The following is an 11103-nucleotide window of genomic DNA, read 5'->3' as shown; positions in this document are numbered from 1 at the left end:
AGTGGTTGTCACATAGCCACATCAATTCCTTTGATGAATGAACCACAAGTAGCACTCGAAGAGGTGAAAGAGGGCCTGCATGAAGTGATTCCTAATGATCCAGGCACTTGTAATTCTGAGTTAGTATCTTTCAAAAACAGCTCAGAACTGAACAGGACTCATGAAAAGTCTGGCCTAGATGAGTTTAAGAAGAGTCTTTCTGCTGAATATGTCGGTGTTCCTGACATTTCAGATATGTCTGTGGTGGAAAACTCATTTTCACATGAAATAGGTTCTGGGAGAAATGATAACTCTGAGAATTTAGAACCTGCTAATAGTGTTTGCGGAGAGCCATGTGTAATGCTTAATGACAGTTTTCCCCAAACTGCTTGGAATTCACAGCCATGTGAAGATTTGCAATCTCCTGGAACAAGTCCTGAGGCAAGTGAAGTCCTTGAAATGGTAAACACCACAAGTAGTCTTTCAAAGGATATACAGATCAAAAGTTATTTGGAAGAAGGTAATGTGTGGAGTGACTCAATAAATGACTATGCACCCTCAAGTGGAACAAGTCCTGATTTAAGTGATGCATCTGTGAATGTGTGGGGAGACCTTCCAGTTGCCAGTCATCACAAAACAAGTAGGGATATGTGGGATATTAAAAATAATAAAAATCTTGAAGATGCTTGTAAAAGGAATGAATTTGGGAATGAATGTGAAGAAGGATTTGAAACAAGCACTGAACAGAACAAAGTTCCTAAAAGCTTAGATTTCTGGAATGCCCATGTAGATGATGATACTGTGTCTTCTTTATCAAGTCCTGACATAAATGAGGATTCAGAGCATTCAGAAGCATATCCAGAAGTGATTAATGAAGATTCCATGTATGAAAACAAACAGCACGAAGTGTCTGAAATTGGAGAGGATTATGCTCAATCCATTGCCACAAGTCCTGAAGCAAATGAAGATAATTTAGATACAAAAACTAAGGTGGGAGAGGAGGTCCAGATAGGCATCTTCAATGGAATTCCTGAAACAATTAACGCTAGGAAAGTATTGCAAGAGAACTTGACTATAAGGGAGCATAATGAGACTTCTGAATATTTAGGTCACTGGGAAACACTTCAGAAAAAAGCTCAGGTGAATATTCTCCATGAAAAAACAGGTAGTGGAGAAGACTCATATTTGTATCAAATAAATGAAGATACTACACCGACTTTTGCTGTTGGTGATAAGGAAGAGTGTTCTTCAAAAGCTGTAGATATGTGGAGTATGTCATTGGAAGGTGATTTAAGAACTGATCCAAAATCCACAGCAGGAACATTTGATTTTCCGGATGACAGTTCAGATTGGTGGAATTCAAATTCTGTTTCAAGTCACACTGCAACAAACCAGTTAACAAATAGTAAGGAGGACTTCTGGGGATCACCTTCCCTAGATGAAGAACTAAGAGAAGCACATTTCACTGATGCAGGTAATTATGGAAATCAACCTCCTGCCCTGTGCTATGATGAAAAAGAAAATGAAAGGTTAGTACATCCTATGAATATTCCTGATAGTCAAATAGATCAAGACACTGAACAGTTCAAACAATTTTATCCTTTCATACTGGATAAAGAAGAAAGGGGCTTGAGAGAGCAGTTGTTTCCTACAGATGAGGAAAATCAACTGACTCCAAAGAATCCTTTTTCAGGTGGGGAACAGGGTATGCTAAATACATCAGTTCAAGAAATCACTGTACTGGATCTTCCCAAAGACAATGAGGGAAATGCAAGTCTCATTCCTCAAGAACAACAGCAAGACACCTGTGAAAGATTAGAAGTGCACAACTCCCTGCCAGGTGCTTTCAGTGTAGAAGACTTACCTTTTGAAATGACAGAGGAATCGAGTCCAGGGTGGAGTTTATTAGTTCCCCAAACTGCACGTGTCCTGGATATTTTACAGGATAAGACACAAGAAAGTAATCAGCTGTTTTCAGTGGAATCTGACCTGTGGACTAATGCTGAGCAGATCGTAACTTTGAAATCACATGGTGAAAATCCTGATATATTAAGTCACTGTGACCAAGACAATAGTTCAGAAGCATCAAAGAGTCCTGATGTGTGCCATGAGTATGAAGCTAAGCATGCCTCTATCCCATCTTCTCAGATTGGAGTGGAGCCTGAAGACAAAGATAGTCAGCCGCTTCTCACGTGGTCAAATATGAGTAAAGAAGCAGATTTTGATTCAGAGTGTCAGTTAGTAATGCAAAAGATAGAAACACAGTCTGAAGGTGGTAGCCCTCAGGACTATGAACAGGCAAAGACCAACGAAACCTATCAGCTAATCTCTTCTAATAGTTCAGAGCCTCTTGAATTTGCAATTTTGGAAGAATATGGTCTAGAAAATAAACTTGTTACTGACCCAATTGCGTTAGCTGAAACTACCAAGGAAGTTTTAGAATTGACATCCTTAGATCTGAAAGACACGTTCCATGGAAGTTTTACTTCTGCAAGCCATCAAGGAACACCAACTGATACAGCTCAGATAGCAACCTCTCAAATGCATTTGGTTCCCAAAGATTTCATTCTACCTGATAGGGCAGAACAAAGCTTAAAAGAAATTAGTGCCTTGGCTGAAGTTGGAAAATACTCTGATATTGACCATACAGCAATAACTGGTGATGAGCTAGACACATCAGAAGAATCTGTGAATGAATCTGAGACAGAGGTGGAACATAACATCAGGAACACATCAGGGACTAAAGTCCTGGCAAGCACATATGGTGGAATGAACATACTAGCAGTAGTAGGCAGTGAAGCAGCAGAAGGGGAATCAAAGGATAAACAGATATTCTTTCCCAAATCCTTTCTGCCTAGTGGTAATGAAGGCCATGAATCTGATTCAAATAATCATCTGGTTGATGACATAGCAAAAGATTCTGAAGATGTAACTGAAAATGATGTTCCTGTGGAAATACCCAGTGATGAATCACCAGTGGTGTGTACTCCACCATCCTACATATCTTTTGATGCTGAACCCTCTGGCAGCAGAGAGTATGCAAAGGATGAGCTCTTGTTAGAGCAGCCATTTTGTGACAGTGTTTCTTTGGAAAAACCTTTACTACTGCCAGCTCCTTCAGAAGGTGCGGAAGGCATCCTAATGACCAAAGACAGCAGCATTAAAGATCAGGTGTCTGAAACATCCACAGAGTGCCTTCAGGAAAATCACACATCAGTACCTTCACTCTCTGAGTCTGAAGTAACTCTAGGAGCTTCTGAGATTCTGATAGGAAAACCTGAAGCAGAAACAACGGATCTAGAGTCACCGCCAGGTGGAGATAAAAGATCACCTGATGGTAAGGAAACCTGCTTTCCAGAGCAAGTTCATAGGACAAAGAAATAAGGAAATGCCTGTAGTATTATTGCTGAATGACGAGGCTTTGAGGGAAGTTTGAAGTTTGTGTGTCTCCCTAATGTACAAAACTCTGTACTTTGGGAAGACCCCTAGCATCAGCCTTTTAGACAGATCTAAAGCTTTTAAACATTGAAGTAGGAACATGGTTTATTTTGTTTATATAGAACCTAGCGTATGGGACACTGAATCATTTGTCCCTTAGGAATGATTGCAGTGTTAATGCATAATCTTTAGCAATAATGATGGTGATGATGTTATAAAATTCAAGTACACATTAACAGAGGAAAGCAAACTGGGAAGAGCTTTATCTCACTGTACTGATTTAAAGAAATGATGGTGACTGAAGTAGTAATGCAAAAACTAAAAGGAGATTCTGTTTGCCTGTTTTTTTAGAAGCTGGCACTGACTCCCTGCTTTGTAAGGAGAATAAGCTGAGAAACTCCTCTGAGAGTCTTGAACTGAAAAATACAGAGATTAAGGAAGGTGTGAGGATGCAGGTGCACCAAGATCCAGCTTCACTGGAGATGGATTACATGCTTGTTACTGAGGAAGAAAATACACCTTCAGTGAAGGATAATATTGAAAGAAATGAAAGTGATTTTGCATTTCAAGAAGCTAATGTAGCTGAACAAACAGAATCTCATGAAGGCTTTTCACCTGGCTCCTTGGATACCTTTCAACCAATCTCCATTACAAATGAAAGGGAAGATCACTCTGTTTGTGGGACTGAATGGGACTCTGTTCACTTAGAAGAGAAAAGTTCTTCTGTTGTGCCTCAAAAACTGGATGATGAAAGGAGATCACAGGAAGGCTGTGGGCAAGATGAGGGCTGGATTATATTGGGCCAAAATGAAGTCAGTAACATATCGCCTGAAGAAATTTCTGCTGAATCAGAGATGCCAAAGTCAGGGTCTAGACGTGCTGGTGAAGAAGCAGCAGCTGTTACAGCACAAGAATTTATTCTTGACACTCAGGCAGAATTTCAGGTTGAAACTCTGCTTCAGAAATCTTTTGAACATGAGGGCTGTTCTCCTTCAGACAGCCTGACTACTGAGGATGAGAGTTCAGACATTGCAGGAACACATTTGTTGAAGGTGGCTGGTGGTGATGATGCATGGGAAGCAGATTCTCAACACAGAGTCAAAAATAACGTAGCAACAGAACAAGAAATGAGGGGGGAAATGATGCTTCTAAACAGTGAAGAGCTGAGTCAAAAATCAGGGTAAGGAAAAACCAACCTGTTTCCTTTTGAGAGTCTTCTGTTCACTTGTTATCTATCAATGTTATTGAAGTGTATGACATTATGAATAGATAGCGGGACTTTCAAGTCTGAAGTACTAATTATATTAATGTGATTTAAGTATCACTGTATTCCTCCCTTTCTAAAAAAGGAGTCTTGGTTCTTACTTGCTTGATATGAACCAAATTAGGATTGTTTTGCAATGCAGGAAGCTTATAAGGCCACTTTCTTGTAAGAATAAATCTGTCTTCTTTCTATGAAGTCCCATAGACTTCATAACTTACCTTTAAATCTGAAACAGATGTGGCCAAGGAATGCAGGTCAAGGTCAGGTACTGATGGTATTGACAGTCCAGATACAATGCCAGTGACGAGATTATGGAGGGATCAAAGTGAAATACTATCTCTGACTAATGAAAACTGCTGTGTAGGAAGATAGGAGTTGAGGCCCAGAGTTGGAAAAAGATGCTGCTTACAGAGAACAAAAAAGGAGGATGGAAAATTATGATCTTTGTGGCTATTTCCAAGCTGTAGTCAGGTCAGAGCAGCATTTCTGTCTGTTTGGACTGGACTGACAGTTGAGGCAGTTTGAGTATATTTACCTTTGGGTGGACGTGCAGCCTCTGTGCCAGCAGCATTGCTACTGCATGCTCTCACTATGCTGTGTCACCAGATGGAGAGAGGGACAGCCCTCCTGACTCCATTTACTGTCGTGCTTTGGAGAGCAAGCTTCTGTTTTTAACTCCTCTTCTGTTACAACCAGGAGGTTGTAACTGCTACAGTGGACTTCTAGGACAGCCTTAAAGATGCAAGTGTGGAAGTCTGACCTCATTTGTCCTGGGTGTCAGCAACTGATGTGCTGCAGTTTTACAAAGAGGAATCTAGTATTGCATTCATACAATGAAATTCTTGTGAGCAGTAAAATAAACTTCCCAGTACAAATAAAACTAAAGGTTGTAACTGCTTTGTACTTATTACTCCTTTTGAACTGCACTTACTCAAAAGAACATACGTGGTATGAAACGTGGAGAAATACTGTTTGTGTGAAATGCAAGAGTGATTTTTTACTCTTTTTCAGGTTTCTCCCAAGCACTTGTCAGTTCAGTGTAGAATACCCATCACATTCACGACTTCTATTATCAGGTTTTAATTGCTTGTAGTTTATTTTGGGCTTTACTTTTCTGAATTTTCACTAACAACTTTGCAATTTTAGCAGTAGGCCTTTTTTCCCTTAAGGTTGATATGTCTGAGTATGATAGTATAACCCTGATAACAGCATGTACAAATAATAGATAGATTGTGATAGAAAAGGACAGCTTTTTGCTACCATTTCCCTAGCCCAAACAGTTCATCTTTTAATAAGATTTCAGGAATGAATAGTTCAATAGCTGTGATTTATCTTCCTCTAGACACTGAAATACCTTCCCTCTAAACATTTTCACACATTTTTCAAAGAGTGTATTGTTACCATAAGATCACACACTGTTACAGCGAGCTGCTTTTAATATACGGTAGGTGCTGGCTTCATCCTGAACAGAAACCCCAGTCTCAGAAGCTCTGAAATATAATGATGTTAATTGCAGGCTTAAACTTAAGCACCTGTATAGGTCTTCAGGTTTTCTTGACAGACAAGATTTTGAGTAGTATACAGAGCATACTTTGGTCTCACCCACTGTCCCTGGCTGAAATAACTTCAATCAAACTAGACAGGCAAGAGTGAGGAGAATATGAGGTGAAAGGGACTCTGTTTCGGTAGGGCAGTGACAGCTTTTGTTACTGCAGGTTAGCATTTACTGCCCTCAAGAAAGAGACAAATCTTCAGAAGGGTTAGCAGAAGATGAGTACTCCCCAGTTCTGTACAGTCAGAAGTAAACCAAGTGCTGAGTGATTGACCTTGAGATTAACAAAAGTAGAGCTGATTGGCACAACATTTCTGTTGCTCATAATCCTCCAAACTTCTAATTTCTATTCCAGAAGGAAAAGTAGAAATTTTCTGTAAAAGAGAAGTCTGGAAGAAACAAAACAAGCAAAATCCCCAAGCAGTTGTTTTGCATCCACTTTATTGTGTGGAAGGGCAGTTTGGGATTTGCAGATCTAGGAAAACTAGATATCCCTTGACTTTGAGGTTGTTTGCTTGTTAGGACTAGTCCACACCTTGTAAGTCATCTTCCTCCATTATCTCTGCAAGATTTCACTGTGAGTTCATCAAAACCAAGTAATTTCAATGAATAAAGCTGGATTTTGACAAACTAGTAGTTTCTAGTGAAAATCTTTAAATCAAAAAATGCTTATCACCTCTGTTCACAGTAAGTGATGAATGGGATGGGAAAAAGGAAGGATTGTTTAGAGGTGCTGGCTATTTGCAGGCTTGCAAATCTGACATGAACAAATCAGCTGTCAACTCCTCTGTCTCCCATAAAACACTTTAAATTAAAAGCCAGATGCTGACCCTGCTTAAGTCACAGTGATTAGTTATATGCAGGCAGCATCCCAGGTTTTGACTTGTCATGCTTACGTGCCCATGGTGTTCTTAGACAGGAAAACTGGTCTAGATCTCTGATTTTAAATTATTTTCATAAATCAGTACAGTGGAGTTGAGATAACATTGAAGCAGTAAGATTCTTTGTTAAGGTGCCTCACAAAAAGAACCTCAGTTTTGAACTCACACTGGCACTAGAAAAAACATTTGGATGGTCATGGGTTTATAGGGGTTTTAACATCTTATTGCTATGAATTTTTAGATCCACTTTGAGAAGAACTGCTGTTCTTTAGGAATTTCTGTAAATCTCCAAAGTAAAAACTTGAATCTTGTACACTACAGTAGTTTGCATTGGTGTTTTAGGTTTAGTACATTCATTATTCTTAGATCTTCATATATTCTCTGAAACTGATTCCCACATTAAAGTCCCATACTGGACCATGTTAATGTAAGAGTGTTTTCAGTGAAAACTTAAATGCATGATGTAATATGGTGGATTCTGCAAGGAAGTAATTGGTTCTTGGTACAGAATATATATATGGACATTATAGCTTCCACTATAAGCTTTTTTATTACCTAACTCAGGAGCTGTTTAGTACCAAATGCCTTTTCAGTGGATAGCAGTGGCTATTTCTGTCCCCTAGTGATACTGAAGCCCAGAGAAGTAAAAGAGCAAGGAAGTTATTCAGCATCCACAATAACAATTATTTATGGAAGCATGAAACCAATAAAATCTACTTTCCTTTGAGTTTATGTTTTATTGGTAGACATTTTTGTTGTTAAGGTGTGAAATCTAATGGACGTTTTTTGTACCATTAATGTTATTTAAAATATTGCTCTCGTATGAGGATTTACTATCTAATAGAGACTGCTTTTATGGTTTTATCCTGTTTCCCCTGTAGCTGATAGGTGATCTTCAATAAACTTGTAATAAGCTTATGTCTTTGGTCAGTTAGATAACGACTTCGGATTTTAGAGGATAGCAGAGGCACATGCAGGTGTCCCTTTGCGCGCCCACAGCACAATCACGGAGGCCTAGATTCCTCTGAAGCCAAAGCAAACACACAAAAAATACTATGATAGAAAAGATGAAACACATATAAGAATAATTATTTCTAGATTATATATCAGTTTCATTAAACCTCTTACAAAAACAGCTGAGGAAACAGCAACTGGTATGGTCGAAGTGTGTAGTTGGAACTGCTTTGTAATGCGTTTCATTGACAGTTTTAAAAACACAACTTCCTTCTTAAAACATACCTCAATGTCCAGCTTTTAAGTCTGAAATTAACTGCCCTTCTTGGTCGGCAAAGTTTAAAACAATGTGATACAGCAGAACTGCCAGCATGTGGGAGGTAAGCACAGAAAAACAGGTACCATCACCTAAGAGAAGAAACTAAAGCTTTTCTCTTGTTCTTGCTGCAAAAGACTTTCTGGATGGCCTGATGATGGTGCTAGTCATTAAGCTCTAAGTCTGACAAATATTTGCATCTTTGAAGTAGGCTTTGGTTTGAACTGAACCACAGTCTTAAGTTAACTGATACTCAGCTCTCGCAAGTGTCCTTCTGCCCGAGTTCTTGTACTTCTGAAAGGCCATAATTTTGACCCAGGAAATTTCTTGAATTCTTCACTAAAGGTGACTCTTGCCTTGACTGAATAGTTTTATTTCCTAGCTTATGCTTAATTAAGCCTGCTTGGTACCAGAAAATTAAGCACTCTTAATCTGAAGGTCTGACTGAATAGCTGTGCCCTCAGTATGGATTACATTCTCTGCTCATTTTTTTGTTTTGTCAAATACTTTTGCTTTATGCAATTAAGTTTAGTTTCTCAACCTATAACACCCATCTCTGTGATAGTGGCTCCTGAATCTGGGGCTTTTGGGAAGCTTTCCTTGTGGCCTGCCTGTTGCTTTTTCATATAGTCCTTGGCAGTGTATAGAAATGAAATTTCTTATTTTTAGGTATGTACTTAATCTTCAAATATTTATATATGGCACAAACACAGTATTTCTGAAGAATAAGGAAACTCATAATTTGTACTCAAACAGATGATGGGGACATTCCAACCGGTGGATGACTGAATTGGTAGTCCAAAGTTTATGGAGGCTTTGCTCAGTAACTGCCTTCTAAGCCCCTTTCTGAATCTACTATTTATTCACTTGTCCCTGTTTAGAAAAAAAATGAAGTTTATGCTTGCATACTGGGATAGGTTCCTTTAGTAGTGGAATAAGGGTCAGTAAAGGATGCAGTTTGCATTATTTTCTGCTCTCATCCAGGAATTGTCTGTCACTTTGTCTAAGAAAATTGTCTGTTTTGTAGAAGAGGGAATTAAAGTTTTGAAACAGAAAATGTAAACAAAAATGAGAATGAAGAAGTGGATTAAAACATTGATGTCTGCTGGTCACTGTCCCCATCGTCCCATTGTCAAGCATCACAACGCTCCAGGCTGTTCAGATGGGTCTTAAGAAAGTTTGTGACTGGTGGTAAAGTTCTTCCCTGCTGTCCTGTTTTATTTCTGCAAAAAAAGGAGCAGCAGGAAGTAAAGTATAAATACTGAAAAGATACAAACTTTTCTCAGTAATATACAAACACCATAAATAACAAAACCTTGAGGTTTCTTTGGCCTTATAAAAAAGTACAAAAAGATTTGATAGCACATTATTAATGTCGGTCTTTCCAGAAAGAAGATAGTTTTTTATATTGCTTTCCATATATGAAGAGCCAAGAGTGACTGCATTTAAAAAGGAAGAATTTGTGGAGCTCTGTACGAATGTTGGGTAGGCAGGATAACATACTTTGCTGCTGCTGTGCCTGGAAGTGCATCAGCAGAAAAATTTATAAAGACTGCAGGCTATTTTCTTCCTGATAGAAGCTCTCCTGTCTTATTGAGCTGTATGAATGTGGTGGTGCGCTGGTCAGGAGGCAGAGGGAGAGCACTGCAGAGGACTGTGCTAGCTTTTACCTACTGGCACACTTCTCAGGGTGTCTTAGTGGTTGCGTATATACCAAGTCGTTCTTGCTGTTACCTTTGCTGTAGGGAAGCAAATTAGTAAGAAGAATTAGAAAGAGCTGAGGGAAATACTGTGGAATGATGTATTGACTTGAGGAATAAGAAGTAGCGAGAGCAGTAGAGATAAGGACACTGATGTTTGGGGGAGAGCTTCGAAAACTGAAGGCAAAAAATTTCCTTTGAAAACTGCCAAGATTTATTTAACCCACTAGAATAAGGCTTCCACAAAAGAAAGCTTCATTAAACTTTCTGATAGCATGTTCTGAAATAAGCAGCAATCAGTCTTTTCTGCTCACTTATATGGTGACTTTTTTGGAAAAAAAAAAAGTTCTTCCACTGCGTCTGTCCAAAATATCTCTCTGTCACCATTGCTGTACTGGTGGCTATTAAAATTGCCCAATACTGTAAGCAATCCAGTAAATTTTTGATAGGGAAGTCTGTTATCATCCCATTGCCCGTAGCTGTCGGTGAATAAAGATAATGAAATATAATGAAAGAAAAATCTGTGACTATTTCAAGATTAATAAGTGTTCTGGAACTACTCTGCTATCTCTATGATTAGCCAAATACGCATTGTATATCTCAAAGCCATTAATAATTCAAGTCAAATATCAATGTCCAGTACTGAACTGAAATACTGACAGAATGGAACCAGGGAAAAAATTTTCATTGACTCCAGCAGACCAAGGGTTTCACCCATTATCTTCTGAAAATGTCTGTTCTATCACCCCAAAGCTGGGACAAGGCAGTGAATTAGAGAGCCCAGGTTTGTGTCTTGCTTTAATGGGCAAAGCAGGCTGCTATATATAGGAAGCCTAAAGGATTGAAAAATCTGTTGCAAGTTTAGAGGCCATGTTCTGCAAAGTAACCTTTACTTCCCTTTGGATGCCTCTGTTTCCTTTTTAACTTGTATACCCGTGGGGCTGTCATCTTTCACTCCTGTCAAGATTGTTTACTAATTGGCTGGATTTGCTGGAAAGCAATTCCAGGCACTCTGGGAA

The 11103-nt window shown here is 38.9% G+C and overlaps 1 protein-coding gene across 1 annotated transcript in view; it reads left to right on the top strand.

Annotated features, from left to right (window-relative positions):
* LOC104530300 (prune homolog 2 with BCH domain) overlaps positions 1-11103 on the top strand; it is a gene marked incomplete at its 5' end in the record, with an annotated part of 57912 nt that overhangs the window by 4347 nt on the left and 42462 nt on the right. Inside the window, 2 exons of the mRNA XM_029086699.1 lie at positions 1-3316; positions 3769-4597. The exon at positions 1-3316 is cut by the window's left edge and continues 3192 nt beyond it. Coding sequence (XP_028942532.1) covers positions 1-3316; positions 3769-4597 — 4145 coding nt within the window. The remainder of the gene's footprint in view (positions 3317-3768; positions 4598-11103) is intronic.

This window comes from Antrostomus carolinensis, unplaced genomic scaffold (assembly GCF_000700745.2).
Source record: "Antrostomus carolinensis isolate BGI_N321 unplaced genomic scaffold, ASM70074v2 scaffold10399, whole genome shotgun sequence".
NCBI classification, from domain to species: Eukaryota; Metazoa; Chordata; class Aves; order Caprimulgiformes; family Caprimulgidae; genus Antrostomus; species Antrostomus carolinensis.
Note: the sequence above shows the minus strand (reverse complement) of the source record. Positions and strands in the feature narration are given on the sequence as shown.